This window comes from Telmatherina bonti (assembly GCF_933228915.1).
Source record: "Telmatherina bonti genome assembly, chromosome: 9".
NCBI lineage: Eukaryota > Metazoa > Chordata > Actinopteri > Atheriniformes > Telmatherinidae > Telmatherina > Telmatherina bonti.
This window is the reverse complement of record NC_136627.1, coordinates 29,732,876-29,758,880: the sequence shown is the minus strand read 5'-3', so window position 1 is coordinate 29,758,880 and position 26,005 is coordinate 29,732,876. Positions and strand designations below refer to the sequence as shown.

The window sequence follows — 26,005 nt, the reverse complement described above, 5'->3', positions numbered from 1 at the left end:
TCACTTTTAAGACTGTTTCCTTAAAAATAAACTTTACTGAAGAATGTTTAACACTGTTACACATCATCAACCATTTTATGAAATGAAAACTGAGAAAGTGATTGACTAAATGCAGTGCCTGTGTGTGTGTGTGTGTGTGTGTGTGTCCTTCACGGCAGCTGCTGGTAGTTTTTCACATTTTGTTTACTGTAAATGTTCAGGTTGCAGCAAATAAAAAATGAAATAAATGCAATAAACTAAACAACTAAAATCCACAATTTCAAAAGCAATCAATGTCTACATTATAAAATAAAATAACTACATATTAAGCTGACATTAGCAGAATACACCGCAGCTCACCCAGTTTACGTGCATCTAATCCTTTCCTATTATAATAAACATAAACAAGTGAGAAAAGACCTGTTGGGGTTCTTCTTTCTCCAGAAGAACCATGAAGCGTGATTCCTTGCTTCAGCTAACATTCAGCTGACCAGTATTTAACCAAAACCTTGTCTCATCACAGAAGACTATATGTTTTTAGGTTTTCTAGAAAACTGGACAACTATATGAAAAAAATGACAAACTGTGTACAGGATGTGAGAAGAGACAGATCTCTGTGAAGCTTGCTTATCCATCTAGTCAAGTCGCAAGCATTTAGATGATAAGGGCTTGTGGATCTTTAATCTGTCTGAACAAGAACATCAACTTACATGCAGACAGAAAATGGAGACAGTATGCATGGTGTGACTGACACGCCATCAAATCGGAAACATGACTAAGGTCAAACAAGCTCCTCTGGAATTTGAGGTGGGAGCAAACATCAGTGACTCTGCTCATCACCATGGTCCACACTCACTCTCAACCTGCAATGTCAACATGTCCAGCCAGCTGGAATGCAGGGCAGATCTGTGTGTGAGTCAGCCCCTCATGCTGCCATACTGTTATCTGGGAGATTTCAAACGCTGCGTGGAGACGTGGGATGTGAAAGTATACAACGCTGATGGAGACCTTCAACGCTGCTCTGCTGATGAAAAAGGAAGGATGGAAGTCACTAGCAGAAAACTGCAACACGTACTACTCATTAAAGTACAATTACTAGATCCATGCAAAAAAAAAAAAAAAAAAAAAAAAAAAGACTAAAGGAAGCTTTATTATTATATTATTTTACTCAAAACCACAACAACTTATATGACATAAAACTAGGGGTAAGAAAATCAAATCGAATATTTGGATTTTTGCTTCACAATTTTAAAATAGATTTTTTTTTTTTTTTTGTTAAAAAAATCAATTTTTTCAGATAAATAAAAATAGTCCATGATAAAATTTTTGTCAATTTTATTGTTTTTATTGATCTTTTTTTTTTTTTTTGTCTTCTTGTGTATTATAGCAGCAGAATGATGGTCTGGCTACTTTGTTTTTTCCTGATTTAAATCAAGAAAAATGACAAGTAAAATAAGTTTTGAACTTTTTTTTTGTCTACAAAAATCAGCAAAATCAGGGAATCATGAGAATCGGAATTTAAATTGAAACGGCACCCAAAAAAAATCGGAATCGAAAAACATATTGTCACAGCTCTACATAAAACCAGTCAATATATTATTTAATTAAACCATTAAATAAAAGCATTTATATTTTCTGTCCATGTCACAGGCGGCCCTAAATTGTTGGTTTGCTGTCAGACAGACATCTGTAATCTGAAAACACAGCAGGTTACATGACTGCACATGCCGGGAAACATCAAATTATGAAGATTTCTTAGAAACAAGTCGAGCATTAAATGTACACACAGCTCAAGAACGAGCTTTACGCATTTTCCACACCAGCGGGGAAAAACAAAACAAAACACAGCTTATTTGTTTCCTTGGGACTCTTTGGTGTTGGAGGGAATCTTGCCCGCACAATAAACTATCTGACTCATCCTCATTAGTTGGTGTGACTGGTAGGAGAACTACACTTCTGATGAGTCTTCTGTTATGACATGTGGCTGGCCTTTGATCCAGCATCAGGGTGTTCACACTTGAAAGAGGAACTGGGGGTTTACTGTATTCTGTGTTATCTGTTGTTACGCTTGCCCTACCCCCTCTGAACCACAAGGGAGTGATTTTAAACTTCAGCTAGGTACAAAGGCAAGAGGTTAGAGGTCTTGGAGAAAGCTGAATAAAAGGTCAAGACCTGTCGCAGTGAGAAAAAAAAAAAAAAAAAAAAAACTCTGCTATTGCTCTCCTGGCTACACACAGCAATCCAGAAAAGAGCTTGTAAAACTGTCAAGCAAGACATTGATATCTCTTGTTTACACTCTGGGCTCGGCTTGTTTTACACAACTGATCTTACAGCTTATCCCCTTTCGTATTGTTGCAGTCAGTCGATACCACTGACTTAGCAGCACTTCACCTCTGACTAGCGATTGGCTTCAGGTCAAGTTTGACTCTACCTGCAGGGTGGTCCAAACATACTGGGCCAATACTACATTTCTCCTTCAGAACAGGAATTTTTATTCATTTCCACATTTATCTAGAGACAATAAGGAACAAAAGATAAATATTCAACAACCAGATCTCTGCTAACAACCAATGTTCTGTTCTGCATTAACACTCATCCATAAGTACGTCATCTTAATCACTTCATGTTTTGACTATTGCTTGCTTAGACATTCCTGAAAGCATTTCTTAGAAGGTTTAACTCAAACAGAAATCCTTACAGAGCCTGAATTCCAACCTAAAGACTGAACGAAAGGGCTGAGCTGTCACCTCTACTCAAACACCTCTCCTACCTCCTGCAATCCTCTTGAGCAGCTGCTGCCTGGCAATGATCCTTCCCAGCCTGTAGCCGGATCGTCTGCGGTGATGATCCATTCTCAGGTAGATATCCTGAGTTTCAGGGGTCATACTGCCCAGACACTCGCTACCTGTAGACTCTGGAAGGTCTCGAAACATTGCTGTAATACTGTAGCCCAAAAAAGGCCCCTGACTACTGCCTGCTACACACCGACACACACACAAACACACAGCCTCACCAACAGAAAACTTCACATACATGCGCAAAAAAGCTTAAAGTGAGCTGAGAGGGAAGGCACAGCAGAGCCAAGGGGGTGGAGTGCCAGCATTTCAGTGTGTCTTTGCAGGCCATGTGACTGCAGGGGAGCCAATAGTCATCAAGCAGTGGGAGTACTGCCCACCTTGCTGAGCTGAATCCAATGCCTGTGTGAAGGCTCGACAACTTCCCCCTGCTCTGGAGGGAAATATAAATACCACTGGAATGCCTATGAACTGAGTAAGGGGAGCAGCAGTGGATGATGTGGGGTGTGGGAAGGCTTATAAAAATAGTGGCTTTTGGAATCACTCTACACTGGAACAGCTCTTTGCTGTTACTGGTGACACAGGTGCCAAATTTACTGGAGTGAGTGAGTGTGTTGTACTTCACAGAAACCTGCAAAGAGGAGAGGAAAGAAGAAGGAAAAATTGTTTTCTAGGCTGGGGAATGCTAATTTTTGCTCCCCCACTCCGAATACCTACTTCTACTTCTAGTGGCAGGAAGTCCTCTCAGTGGGTCTCCTGTATCTTAAAACTACTCAGCAGGAAAAACACATTTTAACCTGAATGTGCATGAAAGTGATTTCAATCCCCTTTACTGAATATGATTCAGATCAAATACCAGTCATGCAGTTCTGATAGCAAAATTACAATTTTTAAGTCAAAAAGTAATTATTAAATAAAAAAAAAACTAATTATTCTGTCGTTTTACTAAAAAAACATGTTTGTTTTCTGGTTTAGTTAAAAACTCTTCAAATAGGTTTGACTATTTATCATCACTTCCTAACAAAGAGAGAATTGCCTTACAGCTCCATATTATAAGTCATTATTTTGCAATAAGCGACATGAATTATGTAAAAAGGGTTGTGACTATAACACTACTGTTTTCTGGCTTGACTAGATTAACTCTACAAATGTTTTATTTCACAGTGCAAGAAATTACTTGGTTAAGTTCAGGCAGTCAAAGTTGTCTGTGAAGGTTAGGCATTAAAATACTTGCTAAGGATTAAAAGGAAGTCATACAAGTGTCCTCATAGCAATCAATCATACGAGAGATTTGATTTTAAAAAACATTTTAAAAAGATCATAAAAGAAACATACAAAAAGAGGTGAAGCAATGCACTATTTATTTAAGCTTTATATAAAATATTCTGCTTAGAATGTAAAATGTGCCTAGGATGCAGTATCCATATCAGAGTAAATGAGTCTCCTGAGAGTTACAGTATTATGTCAGTGTGAAATATTTGCAAAGCACATTTCCACCACTGATCATTTACAACAAAACCAAAACATCAGATCCCCTGATTTATTACTTCAGCTGGTTAATAACATGTAACAACAATCTCCTCACAACTGAAATAAAGTCTATGTGTGTACCAGCAGACACACCCAGTGCCAATCAAGACCCCTGCCACTCTCCTCATGACCATTCTAGCTTCATCATACAAACTTGCCTGTTCAGTATAAGCATGGCGCCGTGCACGTGAATAGAGCACCAATGGGCAAGCTACCAAGTTAAACACAGCCCCTGTCTGTTTCTCTCCCTGGCTCGCAAAATCCACCCTAGCTTAAGCTCACAAAGACCACAATTCAGCAGCACACTTCAGAGCCCACTGCACATTTTCATAAACTTCTCCTGGGTTTAATGGCCATGCCCACACCCTCAAGTGGAGCTATTTTAATATGAGACTGTTGCTTTTTAAAAACACTAGGTGATGGTTCAGCTCTGTTCAGATGATTTCATCAAGTGCTGACTCATTTTTACACACACAAATACTTGTATTCATGCATCAAGTAAAGAGCGTGCTTACGGTGTCAGATGCAAAGTGAGTGCCAGTCTGTTAGGAGCAGTGTGAGCTCTCTGAATCCATTCCTCTTTTCTATTTCCTTCCTTGTCTAAACGAAGAAATGTACCTTGTGCATCACACGTATCATATTACGACGAATCAATTGACCACTGCTAAGCAGCATCACAATGAATAAGATTAATGGTTTTGTCTGTCTGAATTCAAATAACTTGTCTGGTATCATGAAAAAACTAAGAGTTCCAAAGTCAGAGATGCCCTTGTGCTTAATTTTGTGCAGCAAGCCATGAAGAAATTGTTGTGGTCTGTCCTTAGAGTGTTGACATCTTATCAAACATGCTGCAACACGTCTCTGTCTGGGTTTCAGAGCTCCACCAGAATACAGCATGGAAACAGGACTCCAGGCTCGCATTACAGAAACACAAACACATAGCAAGGCTCTGTGAAAGAAGGCAGAAAATAAATGACAAAATAACAAAACCATTTCTGGGAAACAAATTAAGATGACTTCACAACGGAGGCAAAAGACTTGGCTTAATATCCCATACACACACATATTATATATTCATTCATTATCCTAACCGCTTAGTCCAATGAAGGGTCGCAGGAAAGCTAGAGCCTTTCCCAGCAGTATTTGAGCGAAAGGCAGGTACACCCTGGACAGCTCGCCAGTCCATCGCAGGGCCATATTATATATATGTATATGGTATATAATGCAGACTTCATTAGTTTCCACTTTAGCACTGAGCCAGGTGTGATTAGAGGGGAAACTTGTAGGCTACTCTGATTCATCTTGAGGCGGCTCTGGCAGGAGGCACCCCTCTGATGTGGTTTGATTCGGCAGCAGACACATGTAATCTGCACTGGGCAGCCCTGGGGCAACTGTGACTGTGTTTCCTCTGGTTATACTTTTAGAATAGTCTTACTGTGACCAAACATTTCCAACTCATAAGCCATCTAATGTCTGAATACTTAGCTCAGAGCAGAAGGTAAATTATATCTTAGTCATGCAAGTCCATCTGAGATGCATATATTGTTAAATAAAGCGCCGGATACTATCTCACAACAATAAGATGCAGCTTTCAAGATGAATAGCAGATTAAAAACCTGGTTATCTTAAAAAAAAAAAAAAAAAAAACTAACTAACCTTGATTTATCCATAGCAGTTTGATGTCTGAACAAAAGTCAAATTGTTAAAAAGTTAAAATAGTTAAGGCCAATCTTCTACAGCTACCTTACGCTTACTGTAACAGCTCACATCCATCATTTTCCTGCTCCAATTAATCTGGAATTAGGATCTATTAGAAATAGGTATAAAGATCCCCCTTTTTTATTTACATTCTGGTGAGTCTCTGCTTAAACTTCAGGAGGGTGAAAAATAAAATATGATCTCAAAAGTGTGAAAAGCATATTCTGCATTATCCAGTTTGTCAGCCTGAAGTCAGACATTTTACTGAGCTTTCTCTCAGACTCTCTGAGGCAGCTGCCACTCATCAGCGTTTAGCTGTAAATGGGTCACTTTCTGCCATGTGACATTAATACATTTCTTTCTTTATGAGCCAAATCTATCTCAGATGAGCAAGAAATTAGCCGTCAGGAGCCAAGACCTGAATTAAATTGCCAACACGTCCAAAATTCCTCCCTCTGATTTCCCAAACATCTGTTTAGGAAAAGAAATTTGCAGCTGCATGTCTGGAATCCTGCATTAACTTTTCAGACCTAATCCTGTTCCAGAATGGGAAATATAAAACCATGCTGCACCATGCAGCCAAAAGTAACGCGATCTCCCATGAAGCAATAAAAAAAAAAAAAAAGATCTATATCGGTTCCCTGTTATTGTTTTGCATAGATATTTGCAGGTCAGTACAGCAGGAATGCAGACTGCATGGATCTTATCACTCACTTTTAATACACACTGTATCTGGAAAAGAATGCAAGGTTAATGTGTCAAATATCCAGACATCACAGCACTCAGCTACTTCACCGGTGACGTGCCCCTGCAGGCTTCTCAACTGAGCCAACACACATCAAACACCACACAAAATACACAACTTTGTGGGAAAGCTGAACAGGAGCTCTAAATCCAGTTAAACAAAAAGAACACACTAGTGAGCTGTGATATCACATAAAACATCTGGTTTCTATTTGTATGACTTCAGCCTCCCTCATGAAGACAGGGCTGTTTGGTAATTCATGTGGCTTTCCCATGTGAGATGCTCGTATGGTCAGTTCACTTCATCTAGTGGCAAACTTAAGCAACTGCACCAATTATTACGCTCCGCTCCTGAGACATCCATCACAACAGCTTCAGGGGAACCACTAAAACAGGCGTTAACCACTAAATCTTTAGTTTTCTTCTAGTTTTACTCAAATGGATCTCTTTTTAACTTTTTTTCCCCCACAGTCACTGCATGGCATATTCTCCTTTTCTCTGTGCTTCCATCTAGATATGTCTGGCTTACATTACTTTTGACCAATTGTGTGACCATATTGCTAGTATTAGAAGGGCTGAAACTATAGATTATTTTTGATATTTTGATTTAACTTTAATAGGTATACACAATTTTAAAAAGTGATTTAAATATTTCACTTGCATTTGGAAAGAGATGCCTGTAACGTAGCAATGCAATACAGCATGTCTTGGACATTGCATTGCATGCTAAACTGGAGTCACATACCTGAAATACTGACTGAGATGGACTATCCACAGTCATGTACTGATATGACCAGTAAAAAACAATAAAACATACTTAGTCTGTACTCTCAAAGAGAATAACTCAGAAGTGAAAAATAAGTACAAACCATAAAGCAGGATATTGTCACCAGGCAACTCATCTTTTGGTGTTATATTGTTTTATGAGCAAAATTAAAGTTTTAAACCACAAATAAAAAAGAAAATTGAACATGCATTATTTATGTTAAGCTCGATTTAATTTCCAATGAGAGTATTAATCATCCCACCAGCGTCCTCCTGCGGCAGCACGAGGACGACGGTCATTTGAAAGGAGAAAGTTGGCGTCACAAAGGAACACTGTAAATACAGCCAGGCAGGCTTTTTCTGCACGTGTGGAGAGTTAATGACACACTTCAGGCAAGGTTTTTATTCCACGTGTGCTATTCAACTGTGTACACCTTAAATCAGTAATGGCCTCCAACTTACAGTGTCACGTTTTGTGTTATTATACATTACCTACTTAAATGTTACTGGAATACAATCAAACTGTTGTTATTGGCTTGTCTATCAGCTGTTTATTTATTGGTTATGTCCAGGAAATTAAACAATGTCAGGATCTACAAATAAAAGCCATTTTGTCCCTCTTTTCTCCAAATAGCATGATTTTGACTGGCATAGGCTACATAAGACCATTACACGTGTAATTCCTCAGATAACGGACTGGTTAGTCTACTGAGGGGCATCTCTGTGGTGGCTGAAGGGTCTTCCTGAAGCGGACTACTAACCTGCCAGTCTGCGCTCTCTGACATTCTTCCAGAGTAAATCCCAGGCTTTGGACGTGGAGCTCCGCAGCTGCTCGCTGAAAGACCGCCGGAGCTTCAACTTCGCAGATTTTCTCTTAGAAGTCATCTCCAAACCTCCATTCGGAACGTAATAATAAAATCCTCTTATTCCCACGCAAAGCCTTTTAGTCTCCGACGGAGAGTTACCTTTTCCCGGCTACAAGTTCTTCCTACAACAGCAGCAAGCCTCACTCTGCTGGCCGGTCTTCACATGAGTTTGTCAACATTTTTGATGCCAAATAATAAATAACTTTATTCATGTCGGTTAAAAACGGAAGTCAATAAAGCGGCTGAAAGTGAGAAAGTGACAGTAGAGCACGAAGACGGGCTTTCACACTTCCCACCAGATGTGCGTGTGTGCGTCTGCGTTTGTGTGTTTGAAGGGATTCGCGCACACTGGGAAAAGGGGTGATGCCTTCAAGTACTGCAGGAAACACGGGAATTACCAACTCAGAATAAAGTATTGATCCAACAAAGGTAAAAAAAAAAAAAAAAAAGGCGACAACAGATGGAAGAACAGATGGACTCAAACAATCCATAATGGCTGTTTTGAGCAAAAAGACATATAGACGACTGGATATGAGCTACAGTTTGATTTTTAAACTGAATATTATTCGTTTTATGGGTGTGCAAACGTTTCTTCAGAGATTTATCGTTAAATAAACTATGAGAACCTTTTCACAGTATTTCACAACAGTGCAAAAGTTATAAAGAGGTCAAGAATATTTTAGAGGCCACATCATGTTCCTTATTGCAGAATAACTTTCTAAACTTCTCTGAGGAAATTTTTATAAAAGCAGAAATTTTCTTTCACCAAGATCGTTTAAAGAGAGAAAGACAAGGATGACTGGACCCTTTTCATTCCTGACCACACATCCTTCACATGGTTTTGCTGAAGCAGAATAACTTCTTCCTTTAGTCTTCCCTGCACATTGTAATCGTTGTTTCTAATTGTTTTCTTTTTTTAGTTGGATTCAGCAATAATAATAAATATATAACTGAATAAAAATAAATAATCAATGATCATAAATATTCATTCTATGGCGATCAGTAGCATCCAACTATCCATTCTCTATACCCATAGAAATCCCAGTGTCTGGTTGGGGGGGGGGGGCAGAATACCTGGAGAAAACCTTCCCATACACAGAGAGAACGTGCAAACTCTGCACAGAAATACTCCAATCAACCCCCTCCAACTGGAGACCTTTTTGCTTTGAGGAAACACTTATAATCCAAAATGAAGTTTTTAAAAAGGAGCTGGTTTTACCTTTGACATGTGTTGACTTTCACTTCAGTCTTCTTCAGAAATGTCATCCGACGTCTGTTATGACGTGTCTTAACCAGCTGGTGGTGGTACCCTGGTGGATTCCTGAAGAGGACTGAAGTGACAGCCGAAACATGTCAAAGGTAAAACCAGCTCCTTTCTAAAACACTGACAAAAAAAAAAAAAAAAAAAAGAAATCTTCTATCTAAAGTCAGATTACACATAATGAACCTAATTATGCTGATTTTTTTTTAAACTTTAAAGCATCTTGTTAAAGTTTGTTTTAGACATTATTTCCCCTGAGGCTTGATAGCAAGCTATTTGTTAAATACAATTAGGAATGCCCCATCACAGCTATGTTTTCTGCTGTTTTAAAATGTAATGAGAGCTCTGGAGGTTCTCCTTGGATCCATCAGAGGAGAGCTTAGATTCAGTTTTGGGATCATTTACTTTTGTTGTTAAAAAACAAAAAAACAACAAAAAAAAAAACTTGTACCCATATATCCTGAAACAAAAGAAGAACTTGGCTCATGTCTGATTAGTTTGTCTGTATGGCAACAACTGCAGCTGCTTGTGAGACATAAGCTGCAATAACTGTTCTACCAGAATTATTTAAGGAATTTCCTCCCATTATTGTATACCCACTTAAGCGGTGCATGACCCAAGAGCAGTGATATCATATTATGAAAACTTTTCTCAGGCACCAGCTGAGGTTACCATTATAATAGGTTTAAACCCATTCTCAAAACACAAAGTGACTGGCTGAAGACTGACAGTTTCTCAAATAATCAGCCGTCAGACAAGTAGATTTTTCATCCAAGTATCAAGTTGTGACACTCCATTTAGTCAGTAAACAGATCCAATTTGTCCCTGAGCAGCATGATTTAACAAGGCCACATGGTGAATATCTCATCATAAAGTTGGGAGATATTAAAGAAGGACTGTTTGTTAGTTGGTCTGTGTGAAATTGAACTTATTACACTCAAAAAACCAAGAGAACTGTTTTCATCTTACTATGACATGAAAACATCAAGTGTCAATGTTTTCCTTATGAAAGCAACACATCCAAACTTACACAATCAAAGAACTAACAGAGAGTGGCAGCTTTTCATTTCAACCTAAGGAATTTGGTCACAGTTTCAGAACTTAAATGTAGCATGTATGTGAAAATATTCCACTTTTTCATTCAGCATAGACCACCAGTCACATTGCAATTTTCAGTTCTACTTGTTCACACCTCAGGCTAACATGCAGCTTGGACGAGACGTTAACATGCTGTGTCCAGAACTGGTTTCATTTGATCTGGGGACTTTTTATTGAGGGTCATGGTTAGGCTGAGTAAATATTATTTTTGGTTGATAATCATCCAGGGAATTCAAAGACATACTGATTTAAAAAAAAAAAAAAAAAAAAAAAAAAAAAAAAAGCACAAAATTATAACAAATAAATCCATTAACTGAGGAAAAATAAGATGGTGAAGGAGAACAAGATGCCTCAATGCAAGCAAGGCATCAAATGAAGCAGAAATGGACATACAGACAAACACCATCCCTGCCAGCTTCAAAGATTAAAAGTGACAGAGAAAGTGCAGCAGCAAAACTCTGACCTCTCTAGTGATGAAACACCAGAACAGTGAACCCAACCCACCACTCTGCTTTTCCTGTCCTACTCTAATAAGAAACCACTTACACAATAAAGATGAGCATTATTGCTAAGAGGATCATGTTGGCTAGACAATGACTTAGCCTCTGGAACAGTTCTTGGCAGCAGAAGTAATAGCAGATGCTCAGAGAATAAACATCAGTCAGCTTGAGAATGTTTTCCCTTCGCTGACTCACCCACTTATTTATTTTGGCCACTCAGCTTTTAGAGAGCACTTTTTCCCTGAAAACTGTCAAATTTTCTGGGTCATTTTTCATCCTCTCACCCCCTCCACCCAAACTTGATAAACACATATAGATAAACACATATTTACTTGTATGCGAGTTATCTACGTTCTAGGGTTTATGTATGCGTTGCCTCCATCCGTGTCTGATGACTGATGTGGAATGCTGTCCCATGGCTGCAGTGGGAAAATCCCAGATGTGAGGAAACCGATTTCTCCTCTGTGAATGGGTCATGTTGTTGGCCAGGAGGTCTTACACCAGGCCCCCTTGAAATGTCTGGGAGATTGCACTTCCCAGACTAATGGAAACAAGGCTCAGGGAGCAGGGAGTGGGGAGATCTCCACTCCGCCTCCATCCTGGCCCCTGAGGGCTCATCCCAGGCATGTGCTATAAATTTCCTGACCATATATTCCCAAGTTGAGTTCATTTTTCCAGAGGAGCCACATATGTGGTGTATATCTGGCTTTAGATTTTGTGGTTAGAGGAGGAGGAGCTGACTTTGGTCCCAATGCATTTAAAGTGGCCACTAATTCTGTTTTCTTAGTCGGCCATCCATTATAACGTCATGGTTTCTTCTTTTACTGAGGCTTGTTCTTTATAGAATCGTTAATTCCCAACGAGGGGCTCACATTAAATCTATTTCCAAAATAGAAATTAATCATGAATTGAAGATTGTTTATATTTCTGACTTCTAACTGGAGAAGTTTATTACATAACTTCACTGCTTGTGCTAAATTATCTCGTTGATTGATATATATATATATATATATATATATATATATATATATATATATATATATATATATATATATATATATATATATATATATATATATATATACATACATACATATATATATATATATATATACACACATTGCCAATATGACCAAACTCACATAGAAACAAGAGTTTTCAGGGGTCAAATTTAGCATAAAGAGGCTAGAAGAACGCAAACCTGGCATGACAAGCGTATGTGGCTATTGTTTAATTGAATGACAAAGCATGTAATGCTGTCAGGTCTGTTTCTGTTCAGGCTGCACTGCCCACAAAAATGCATGGGAAAACATTTACACTGCTGTCCCACACCTGGTTTCCATCACAGCAATGAGGATTTAATCACAGAGGTACATTTTTATCCCCCCCCCTTTTTTTTTTTTTTTTAAATTCTCACAAATGTAAAATAAAATGTTTTGCTGATTTTGGGTTATGTTAAAGTTGAATGTAGCTTAATTTCTACAAACTTTGCATTAAAAAACTAATGATGCTCAAAGCACAACATTAGCCTCTATGAAGCAAGTTCAAGCAGGAAGTTGATGTTTATGTTTTCAGATGAACATTGTCCCCTAAGAGAAACCAGAGTTAAGAGTCTCACAAGACCAAAGCAAAAAATAAAAAAATAAAAAAAAATTTTAAAAAAAACAGCTGCTTAAAATGAAACTATAGTTTGGAGTGAAGTCTTCTAACCAATAACAAATATGCTTTATGGTCCTATTTTAAGTTGTTACAATTTTGCCTCCAAAGGACCGAGCACAAAATCATGATTCTCAGAATATTAAGAGTTGTGCAAAACATTTTGCATTTAACAGGAAACACGCTGTAATTCTCAACTTGGGTGTGAATATGTACAGATCAACTCAGTTCCACATCAAAATGTGGAAAATGTGTTGGTCTGAGAAGAACCTCTCATTTTTTAATCTCGTTGTTTGCATGTATGTGCACCCACATGCTATAACTGTAAAGTTTCCTTTTCTCTTCTCAGAAAGAAAACTCCTCATATGTGAGATGTATCATAGTGTTTTTCCCATGCACAAGTTTGTTGAAATTGTGCATGTTGAAGAGACACATCTGGTCCTGGACACAGGAACAAGAGGTGGGGTGGGTGACGGTGAAATGTAAATTTCATTTGCTAACCTTTTTTTTTTTTTCTTTTTTGCTCATTTTTGTTGTTTGATAAGTTTAGGAAACCAAACATGTTTGGTTTAGACATCAATATGTGATAGAGGTAGCTTTTTATCTATCACATCATAGAAAGCAACATGTTCCATTTTCAGGAAGAAAATTATTTTTGGCAACAGGCCTAAATAAATAAACTAATAGATGTTGAATGGCGGACCAGTCTAGCTATTGTAAATTTGGAGACCTACATCTCTCACCTGAAAATATTAGTGAATAAAAAGATCAGTTTAATCAATGATACATGTGCAACTTTAATCAACTAGACCACTGCCAACTACTCTGCTCAACTCATCAACCATGAGCACAGTGTGGGTATTGTTTTCAAACTGAGACACAAACAAGCCCTGCTGGTCCTTTAAACCAGTGAGCCAGAGAGGATGCAGGAAGTCTGCGCAGCCTCTGCCTCCTATTGCTCTTTGATTACTGAGCCAAATTGTTTAATCAGGTCTGAAACCACAGAAAAGCTGCACTGCTACACTGCCCCAAGACAGACCCCTATTTAAGAGCATGCTAAGGTTTTTTTTTTTTTTTTGTTATCTAGGTACAGGTGGAAGTGCACAGCTATGTACATCTCCACTGGTACAGTCACCTGCCGCCGTGCTTCAGTGCAAAAAGACACAGCATTTGGTGTGAGCCATGCCATGTGTTTGGCAAACGTCAGGATGCAGAGGCAACAACTTCAGTCTCTGTGGAGGAGGAGACGGTTCAGCCTCCTGCAACATCTGGAATCTTTGTGGTTTATATGGGAAATCTCTGAGGTTTCTAAGCTAACCAATGTAGTTACTGTATCTAAACCAACCCAGTGTAAATGACGTAAAGTATCAGACTGGTTTACGCTGCAGTGTGAATAAGAAAGGTGTTATTGTTTCTTTTCATTTCCAGGACCCTGATGTGTTCTGACCCTTTCTTGCTAATTATTACTTTCTAAATCTTGTTTCTGCTTTCTCCTCCGGTGACAGCTGAGTGCTGGTCTGCATCATAACACGAGTCCCCGCGTCTCCTTCCACTTAGCTTATAAAGGTCAGACCTAAATGCCTCAATATGCACACATCGACTCACACACAGAAAATACTCTCACCTCTGTCTTTTTGAGGAAATTGTTTCACAAAGAACTTACTAGCTGCTTCTTCTGCAAGTGGCACTGCAGACATAATTAGAAATCAAAACATGAAACTTGTTTCCTCAAACCGAAAAACATAAAATTAGTAGATAGGTCAAACAGCTCTGTGAATACACACAATGCAGGTGATTTGAACTTGACTGTAAATATTGCACACAGATCATGTAGATTGTTGAACATGATTATTTCATTCAAAGGCCTTGAAGCCTAAATTTAATTATGTAGGCCTACAGCTACAATAATCACAGGAGAAATGTTGAAACAAATTAAAAAAAAAAAGTTTAAATATTTAAGATGTGATAAACTAGACAGATTTCTAATGTTCTCAACCTTGAAAATTTGATGCATTAAAAAAAAGAAGTCCAGAAATACTACTAGGCTTCTTTTTTTTTCCTTCTCTCACTTTTCCAGTGAAACAGCCAAGCTGGCCTCTGCACTCAGGAAACCACAAGTCATTTTCCATCTTTCCATGTGTGGAATTTTTCATGCACTCGTCATGCCAGCAGCACCCTTTATATTCTGGGGTGCATCTACGAATGACGACTGGCTTATAATTTTAGACCATGATGTCACGGTTCTGGCACCTGCGCTGCAACACACAGATGAGGAGAGAAAATAAAGGAACGGTCTCATGAAACTGAAACTTCCCTGCAGTTTAAAATCAAAATTCACAATGTGCAGCTCATATCTCCTCGTAGTCAGTGCAGATAAAAAATCTTTGGCCATTTAAAAAAAACTGTGGAAAAAAAAAGAGAGCCATTTTCCTTCTGATAGCAGAATACCCTTATAGCATACAGTCCAGGTAAGATGACAATGGATCTGACAGCAAAGAAAATAAACATTTTAGGAAACATAAAGCAGAAAATATACTGTAAAAAATTGACTTCTCTTGAGTTGTTCTGTGCATTGCTTTGTGTTTTCTAAAATCTTATGTAAAAAATGTACAGTGCATTTGATTTTTTTGTTGCCATGATTGATAACTTTACAATCAATTGAGAAACAGAGTCAAAAGTATAGATACATCTTTAACCTTCCAAAAGAGAAAAAAAGGATGAGTTCAGCTGTCAATTTCAGCTTAGGAAAGACATTCTTCTTCTTTTTTTAATAAAAATATGCACTTTTCAATATAAGAAAGACTAAACAATGTATTACAATTTTGGCCATATACAATAAATTTATATGTGCTTTTTTGAGTGGTGCTACTGAAGTGAAAACACAGCAGCTGTTTACTGTACATCCACACAACAAACAAAAAGGCATCCAAATCTTATGATTTGTTGCAGAACAATCCCTGGAAAACATTGTGACACTTACATGGGTTTGGACATTTACTATCCTAATAAAAGAAAAAAGACCTGGGATTTGAAATAATTATAAATTCAGATTCTCAGTGAATTTAATACAGATCCCATCAACTTGCTTCTAAATGCTCTTAATATGTGTCAGATTAAATAATCTATCCCAAACTAAGTGCCACAGAGTCAAAAGAAGTCTATATTATAGGCCTTAACAGGCCTGCAGAGAGAGACTGCAGCTGTTTCAGGTCACAGCCTGCCTCCACCAGCAGGCAGTGACCCTGTGTGAGCCTGCAGTTCTGGACTCTGAGAACAGCTGAGGAGCGTGCAGGAGGCAAAACATAGATAAGACAACACTGCTGTGGTGCATGAGTAGCCATGGACGTTATATAATACCCACTGGTTCATCTTCTATGGCTGGAATGGGGATTTATAATAGTCTTTGTTTGCACACAGGGACCCACACTTCACAGTGAGTGGGATTCTTGTTTTGGTCATTCTCATGCTGGGAGTCAGAAGAAAGACTGTTGTTCTATTGTCCAATTAATCTAAATCATCAGGGCCTATCTCTTCTTCTCTTTGTTATTTTAATTCTTTACTTATTGATAAGTAAATAACTAAAATGATGAGAGTTATTAGTTGTCACACCTCAAGTGCAGAGGTTCTGAGTTAGACCCTTCTGGCTGCCTGGGCTTTTCAGTGTGGAGAGACTACATGTCCATTGCATCTTTGTGACTGATTCCTGATCAGCCCGTATCCTGCCTGCCACCAAATGTCGACCAGATAGATTTTCATCCAAAAAACATATCCAGTTTGTAAATCATGGATAAAAATGTAATTAGTTGTATCCACCACTGAACTGAGAAACTGTCCTTATACAAGTATGCAGGGGAGGGTAAGGAGTCATTAATACTTGGATTGTAAACAATAAAAAAAAACATTCTAGACCTTCTCTTATATCTACCTTTCTGTAGGAGACTGTTATACATGCACATGTTATACATGTAAGTGAAGCTGAATTTGCTGCATAGATGTTACCTTTCGGTATGAAAAGCCTCCACTCTGACCTAAATTTGGCACAGGTTGGGATAAGATTCTAAAATTAACATGCTTCCTGTACCATTTTTCTTTATTAGACATGTATTGTTAACATTCTGTGGGAATTTACATCCCACACAATTACTATTCAATTCCACTCACTTTCACATCTGCCAAAGATGCTTCTTTTAAAACCAAAACATGCTACTTTATTAGAAGGCCCCAAAATGGGATAAAAGCAGGCTTATTTTGGAAGCCCAAAGAAAACAGACATCTGATACTTACTATAAAGGAAAAAAAAGCTTGACTGAAACACTCAAGACATCCCCTTGCCTTGTTTTCTGTAGCTTTTTTGTTGGAGTCATTCACACCAATGTGTGAAGGACACAAGGCTTTACATCTCTCTCCTTACAAATAGAAAGAAGTCTCCAAGGGATTCACAGAGTTTCGTCTTTGTTTTTCTTTTAATCAGCTGCTACCGATTTCCACATTGAAAGTAGATTAGCATATTTATTCAGAGAGAGGATCTGTGTAAATGTGCTCGGCCTGTTTGAAACCTCACAAGCTGAGTGGGAAGCCTCAGCCTGACAGTTCTAGGCCACAGAGTGCCGTTTAAGCTGCACTTGTGTAATTTTCCTTCTGACTGACATTTGGGAAGGTGATGTTTATCATAACAAAGCACATGAGCAATATTTATGCATTTAAAAAGTCACTCAGTTCTGCATAACTGCTTCTCTTTGCACCCTGTTTTTTCTGTTCATCTAACCTTCTGTCTGAAACTTAAAAGACACAAATGCATTTACAAAACATACATTATTCATTCCTGCAAAACCTTGTTTCTGTCCATTATATAGTTTAAATGGGTAGTAATAGTTGTTCCTCTTGTTTTTACTGTATCTCTGATCACGATTTGGCAGCTTTTGTCCATTTTCTTTATGATTAACTTGAGCAGGTTTTAAGAATGAACGTAGCTGCCTCCTCTCACCAGAGAAAGTCATTAATTTCCACGCTGCAATTAAAGAGGCTGTAGGGAATAGATTTTCATGCAAATTAAGCCATACGAGAGGGAATGAGGTACTTTTGGCCCTTCATATACTCAAGACTTGAAAAATGCTCCATTAAATGAATAATGCCCATAGAAAAATAAACATTTCAGGCGGTGGATTAACTTTCTTTTGCCCCTCATCTCTATGCAAATATGGTCTCTGAGCTTATCCATATACAGATTTGAAATGGAGATCAAAGTTTGGCCTTTTTCTTCAGGATCAGCTAAAACTAAAAAGAGTTAAATGGTCGGCTGTGTGTGAGTAGGTTTTTTTTTTTCTCCAAAAATGTTTCATATGATATTAAATAAATAACAGGAAGAGCAATTTGTTGAATTTACCCCTCAGTATCTCATTTCCAAATGGCACAGTGCCTTTTGTCAGAGTGTAAGACAAACAAGCAGGCTATTGCTCAACAGGATTAGACTCCATGAACACACACAAGCAGTTAGCATTGGACATTTATAAACATAACACACCATCAGATTTCTAATTGCTGCTTTTCTGTTTTGGAAAGAGACCTGAGCAACGTGTTTTCTTCTGCTGTACAATGTCATTTTAATGAGGTGGACAGTGTTGGTATGCTTGATACTGAGAACCATTTGACTGTGTCATACTTGTGTCATAAAATGAGTTTTCTGCAGCCCAGCTGTAAAATACGGCCAGGAAATATCACACCTAATGTGTGTGACTCTGCCAGCTTTCTTCTTTTTATATTATCATTCTCCAAACCATTTCATTAATGGATTCAGAGTGAAAAATTTGACATTTCATTCATTTTCCAACAAACTAAAGCTGACAGTGACACTGTCTGAGGTCTAGTTTATTTCCAGTACCTGAAATATGGTAGAAAATATAACAACAAATGTATAAAAGTGAAAATCACAGCAGTGTGGATGTACTTGTTGATGTCATTCACAGTGGTCTCACACTCACAATTGCAAAAATTACTATTAGTATTTATTGTTACTGCATACCTCATAATTCACCAGTGGACCACACGTTAGTTAACTGCTTCATAAAAGTGACATGGAATATTTTCCAGACTATTATGTTTACTTGTGTGATACCATCATGTAAAACCGAGGTCATGTGAGAGTGCAACCTGAGTCTAAAATGGCATCCGCCCAAATCCCACAGCTGCCCGCCAAGAACCACATCACACCAGGCACCTCAGAAGTATTTCCCCTCAGCAAAACAGAAACAATGATCTGGCATGCCGCCTAATTTTAACTGCATCCCTCCAAGTGACCAACATGTAAAAGAGCCTTTAAAATAAAAGAATGTGCACTTGGACATTCTCGAGACACCGTCTGAGAGGGAAGGAGCCGACACCTGTGGCCATCAGTCTTATTGTCTGGAGTCTGAGCCGCTATGCAAGCAGGGACAGACTCCACGATGAGCTTGGAGAGAGATTTTTATATGCCAGGCAGAATCATTTAATTTACAGAAAATGATTTATAAGACGCAGAAAGAGCAATTAAGTCAAGTTATCAAGGCTTTTATCTGATCCACATGTAAACACAACATTTAAAAAGGGTTTTTGTGAGTTTTCACAATTTCAGGATTGGTGTAACACAAAATCCCATCAGACAAAAAGGTTGAAATCTTCCTTTTCTAGAATGGAAAAAAAAAATGCTGCATAACCAGCTTTCATTTGGTTCCAGAGATTAAATTAAATTAAACAAGTCCTCAGTAATTAGATGCTCCCTCTTATATAAAACATTTACAGAAAGGAACAAATCATGACATCAAGAGTCAGGTAGCAATAACATACAGGTGCATGCATGCTGATGTCTGCAAGTCTCTGCCAAACATAAGGGGTTGGAATTAAAGCATTTACCTCTCTAATATCCATTTAGTCTAGAACGCGATCACATTTACTCATGCGTTTTCTTGACCAGCTTTTTATGGTCTTTGGCTGAACGCCCAGCATGCACTGAGCAGAGACCAGAAAAATCATCCTCTACAGTTTGCTAATACATCACAGGCACAAGCCAGGAAGAGAAACACAATTTAGACATTCCACTTATCCTGAAGTGTGTGTGTTTGTGGATGGGTAAAAGCAACAACATAAGAAAGCATTAAAGATGAAAAGCTCTGCTTGCTACTCTGTGATGATAGTCATCAAACAAACAGAAGCAATATGTCATATAGAAAACAGATCATTTCTTACCTGCACCTGTCGAATTGGTTGTGTTATTGAACATCTGTAAGGTAAAAAAGAGACAAACATCAGTAACTATAGCTGGTGGTATAGTGGTATATGCATCCCTGTAGTCTCCAACACAGCAAAGTCAATAAAAAGCAATGATGTGCCTATCAGCTGGCTGTTTTTGTTAATACTTCTGAATTCAAACCAAAACAAGATCATCTGGAAAATGTGTAGTGTACTACTCACTCAACATACTGCTGTATTGGGAAAATGATTAATGTGTGTATAATGTAGAAATATAACAGAAGCTATCCTTTATGTCCTCAAAATCACTTTATTTCTGTTTTACACATAGTTAAAAGTACTGGAAATAGAGGTCCTAAATAACTCGAGAGGCCAGGGGACTGAAAACCTTTTCCTGATCTGGAATAGTCAGGATCTCCTCCCGACTCTTGCCCAACTCTCTCTCCTCCATTTCCCCCTTGTGGCCCAAGGCTCTGATTTATGTGCTTGTTTGGTTGCCCTGTTTCTACATTTCTCCCTGGCAGAGACAAAATGCAGCATGAACTCCCGGGATGCCTTTCTGTAATTCTGCTGATCCTCCATCACAACTATCAGTTGGCAATCAGCCCTTGTGCTGCTGATCAGACCTTTTTTTGTTAGAGAGAAGCCACTGCAGACATGCTAAGTTGGAATAAGTATCGTTAGTCATGTGCTGCATGTTAAATGAGGGCTGCAACCCTACAACGTTGTCATGGCAGCAGAAATACCTGCAGTGTATGAAGAAGTGTGCTAGATGAGCGACCTACATGGCTTCCATGCTGTTGCAGTAGTAAAAAAAGAAAAAAGAAAAACATGACTGGAGGGATTAATTGGTAAAGTTTTCATGGTGAGTTTGCGGATGGTTTTTTTGGACACTTTAGGGCCATGTGGAAAATGAGGTCAAAGAAAAGCAGGTTTCTATGACAAAGGTTTGCACTTATGCAAATACAAGCAGAACAACAATTACAGCCAACACATTTCTGGCAGGTTTCAGGCCTGAACCACCAGGGGTAGCTCCAGGGTCAGCAGCCTCAGCCACTCAGTTATCTCCAGGCACAGAAAAAAACAAACTTTCTGAGAGAATCAAGATAGAAAAACAGGGTTGTAAAAGTATGACTCATACCCTCATGAATCCCTTTTTTACCTCTGCTTAAACACAGTGGAGTTGAGTAGAGCCATGATGGGTCCCTCATTATTGACTGTGAGATTTGGCACAGTCTGCCAGAATTTCATCATAGATTTAAACATATCTGCAACACAGCTCAAAAGTGGTTGAAATAGGAACACAAGCAGGGTCGTTATCTCTGCTTTCAAGTGCTTTCTGTAAAAGCGATGGTCATACTGACTTGGCCTTCTGGATCTGTCTCAGACCCAGTTTCAGAAATAAACTAAAATTAAACCCCAAAAACCAGATGCTGTGCCCCAGAGGAGATGTACTGATTGGACAAGGCTTCAAACATTTAAACACCATGCCTCTCTCTTCCTCTACTGCAAGGAAAAAGTATTTAATCCTGGCATTGCTCAAGATCTGACCCTCATTAAAACCCCCCATAGTCCCAGTTCAGCCCAGTCACAGTTAGGTAAGTGTCTAAGGTTACAGGTCAAAAAAAGTGACATCTTGAACAGCGGAGATGCACAATGTTCCTGTCAGGGATGTTTATTTGATGTAGCAGGTCTGTGTGGCTGACTGATCACTGCTGCCCCATCACAAATAACAAATCAACAAAAGGTTACAGGACAGGTCAGTCTGAGTGACACACCAGTATGTCCTGTAGAGCCCATGTCTGTCAACAGCATTTAATAGTAGGAATCCTCAACCCAAATATGTCTCCATCCCCAAACAACAGAATCACTTTGCGACGATCAGCAAAACAACCATCTAAACATAAATACAGTCAGGGCTGCTTTCCCCTTATCCTTTCATTACATTTTTACTAGGTAATTGACAAATTTTTAACATATTATAAAAAAAAAAAAACATTTATATATTCCTCTAAAATATTTTACTAAACTAACTTTTGTCTATCAGCAGTTAAACGTTACAATGTTTAATCTATAATTACAAACTTAATAAAAGAAAGGCAGCAAATCATTCTGTCAAAGTGTAGACATAAAATTACTAAGATTTTAGTTTGAGATTATTTAATTAAATGGATTTGGGCATCATAAAAGACACCTTTTAAAAATGTCAGTCAGCAGAGCAGGCAGAATGGCATTTCAGCAGAAGATATTGTTCAAAGGGAAATATATATATAAAGCATATATACATACCAGTTTTATCTATGGGAAGTTAGGCGAAATTACAGAAGGATATTTTAATTTTTACTGTACAGTTATTTGCAACCTGCTATTCAGTGGCAAAGTATTTTCTATATTCCTTCATTTTTCTATTCTGCTTAGTCCAACTCAGGGTCACAGGAAAGCCTGAATCTATCCCAGCAACTAGCAGGCGAGAGGCAGGGTACGCCCTGGACAGGTCACCAGTCCATCGCAGGGCCCACACAGAGAGACAAACAACCATTCACACTCACACTCATTCCCCAGGAGAATTTAAAGTGACCAATTAACCTAACATGCATGTCTTTGCACGGTGGGAGGAAGCCAGAATACCCAGAGAGAACCCACGCATACATGAGTAGAACAGCAAACTCCACACAGAAAGGCCACTGTGTGAATGTCCACCCAGTTCAGGCTTAAACAAGAACCTTTTTGCAGTGGGCAAGGGCTGCCTTTACCTGACCTGACTTACAACTTGGAGAAAAGGGAAGCTGGACATGGTGCTACATGTCTGTCTTACAGCTGAACACTGTGAAAGGTGGGTTAAAGACAGGAGGTTGACTAAACAATTTAGCAAAGTTTACAGATATGTGATCTGCAATTTTATGCAATTACTTCAGAGGAGTAAAGTCCTTCCACTTTGGTTCCAATTAAGCTGGTATGAATAAGGGCTGTTGTGCCAGAAAGCAGAAAGTTTATCAGACAGAGCCAGCATTGGAATCAGAATGGTTGTCTGTCTGAATCCCTATGAGAGCTCACTGAGAGATTATACAGTAAATCTATACATCTTTCATCTTTTGGTGAGAGAAACAGCATTTCAATTCCCTTTTATGTCCTGTGCATTTAGCCAATTGACAATAAAAGTCTTTAAATCAAATTAATTAAGTTTATTCCTAGTGTAAAATAGAATGAGCTGAATGAGCGGCCAGAAGGCTGCATCAGCTTCTGGCTCCTGCTCTGCTGAGGCTTACATCATCTGACAATACTCACTGCTCTTTTTATACTGCTATATAACTGCTGGACACCCCGCAGCAAGTCATCATTGGACAACATGTGATCTCATTATAGTCAAGGTCGCTGCAGCCAAAATACTCTGGTCTGTAACATGTGTGATGATTCCCAGCTGTCAGGATGCCAAGTTTTAACCAGTGCTGTTGTCATTTTCAAGAGCTAGTTATGGGTCCACAAAAAGACAGGTGGCATGTGTTGGAAAGATCTAAACTTCACTTAAAATTAGCTTCATAGCTAAACCAAATAATACTTATGCTTGAAAGTGTGGATGGAGCATTCTACTGAGTGCTTTTCTTATGAGCTTGGTGTTTACCGTCCCACTCCATCAGAGCCATCAGAGAGTACAAAGGATACCCTGAGAAGCTTTGAATAAAACCCGCCCTTCATTCTAAAAATCTCTCAGCTGTCTGTTCCTTTTAGTGAAGCTGAATACTGACATTTCTATACTTTTCTCAGAAGTATTGAGTACTTTAGCTGACTTTATTGCAAACACAAGCTGCAAATATTTACATGTACACAGAGAAAAGAGCAACAGGACATAAGAGAATCTGAATAGATCAACTGCTTGATGCTGGATTTACCCTCAGAAAGGCTATATCTCTGTAGGGGTTTGTTTTGTGGTTTTGTTTTGCTTAAACAAACTGACACAGCACTGAAATAATTAACTGTGAAGGTGTTTCTTTGTAAATGTGGTCATGAACCATATTTACAAGAAAGTCTGATTTGTTCTTTGATGAAAAATTATTCTTATTTCAACTATCTTTTCACCTCAAGCTGACCTTTATTTAGAAGACAATAGATATATATGTTTTTATATTTTCTTTATTACTGCCGGGAGTTGCCAAGATAGGATGGACAGAAAGAGAAGACATCCCAGATACACACTGACAAAACTTTAGATTAATCTTCTGATCAAGCGGGTCATGGCAGTCACCCAAAACTGTTTAAATCCAAATCTGAGCTGAAGAAAGAAATCTGGTTTCATACTCAAATAAATTAAGAAGCTTTGGGGAATAGAACTTCATCTCTTGTACAAGACACTGCTGGGAGGCAGACTTTTAAAGAAACTTACCGTCTTCTTGGTTCTTTGCGTTGTTCCTGCTGAGGAGCTGCGAGGAGCGGAGGATCCGTCTCGGCTCTGACATTCCCTATGGTCTGGTCTGCAGAGAACCTTGTCGTTCAGGGTTTGGCTCAGTGTGGACTTTGAAACAGCACCCCACTGCAACAACATCACAACAACAATCAAGATCGGGTCTGTCCCTGTGTGGCCTGAAGAGACCAGGACAGGATGGACTCAACAGTGGCCAAGGGAAAAGAAAACAGGAGGCTGAGGTCAGCGACTGGGGAAGCAAAGTCTCTACTCTCAATTCAGCTTGACAGAGGAACACAAAGGAGCCCGTTTCTGTGGATCTTCTTTTGAGGGGACAGAGATTATGACCTTGTCAAATATCCCAGTAAAGATGTCTCGTCTTGGCCACTCGCCTGCCATTAGTAGAGGCAAGTAATAGTGAATGCCTGGGATGGTTATGCAGATGCCTAGGAGGCATACAAGCCTCTCTGAACCATTTCTAATGGACCACATCATACAAATGTCCTTCCAAGACAACAGCTTCTCTGTGTAGTTCATACATATAGAGCCCAAAAGAGCACTTTTGTTCCTGCATGCTAACTCTAATGGGATATTTCATGAAACACACCACCATAAGAAGGGCCCTTTTTAGTCACAGAGTTGCATGGTCCCAGTTGCAACATCAAAAGTACAATAGCTGTCTGTTCCTGCTGCACTCCTCTGACTGCAGACTCCAGTGTCACATGTAAGGGCTGCAAACCAACATAAAAAACAGACCAAGAGACACAGAGACACTATAAGATGACCTCTTAAACTACACTGTGTTACAGACTATATGTATATTTGTCAAAAGTTGAATAATTTACAAGACACCAAGTCACTGTCTCCATTCAAACACTGAGTTTATGACTAACTGGAGCTAAATTTCTTTTTGGAATCTGAACCTAATGTGCAACACTTTCAGAAACAGACCAGGACATAAGATTCTGAACACCTGCTGCACATAGGTCGAAATAATCCATTGGGATTTTCTCTCCACAGAGCAAACTAAATTGATTTAAGGAAGTTTAAAAAGCATGACCAAGTATGCAGCATAGGCTTCACAGGAATGTGTACACTATCAAGCGTGACAGTGCACACACCATAAAGCACTGAAGGTGGAAGTGCTGCAGTCCAAATGCTGATTTAACCCATTAAGACCCAGATAAGCCTGTAAGCATGTGTGCAGGTAAGTCCATGTTTTCCATTTAGTCTAAATAGGCTAAAACACAGAGCATGATCTGATAATTATGTCTGCAGGTAAAGATACTGGGCCAAACACTTCTAAGTGACAGCAGGTAAGATGCCAGGCTGTGGGAACATATTCTCACCTGTTTTTTGCGAGTGGTGCTCGGTGTGTTGGCAGGGGACGAGCTTGCACTAAGAGCCTCCTCTATGTCCTGATTAAGCTGGTCCAGTTTCCTCATCAGCTGGCTCATTGACTCTGACCAGGGAGACCTGACCTGTGGAGACTCCTG

At 38.9% G+C, this 26,005-nt stretch overlaps 1 protein-coding gene across 3 annotated transcripts in view; it reads right to left on the bottom strand.

Annotated features, from left to right (window-relative positions):
- Positions 1-24,599, bottom strand: part of stard13b (StAR related lipid transfer domain containing 13b) — a gene marked incomplete at its 5' end in the record, with an annotated part of 46,037 nt that extends 21,438 nt beyond the window's left edge. The window contains 2 exons of one of the 3 annotated variants that reach the window (XM_079247046.1): positions 20,111-20,144; positions 24,492-24,599. In XM_079247046.1, the coding sequence (XP_079103172.1) occupies positions 20,111-20,144 (34 nt within the window). Of the gene's footprint in view, positions 1-2,749; positions 2,913-8,272; positions 8,520-20,110; positions 20,145-24,491 lie in introns of those variants that run through there. The other 2 variants (XM_079247044.1, XM_079247043.1) reach the window with 2 other exon arrangements.
- Positions 24,600-26,005: the final 1,406 nt, after the last annotated feature.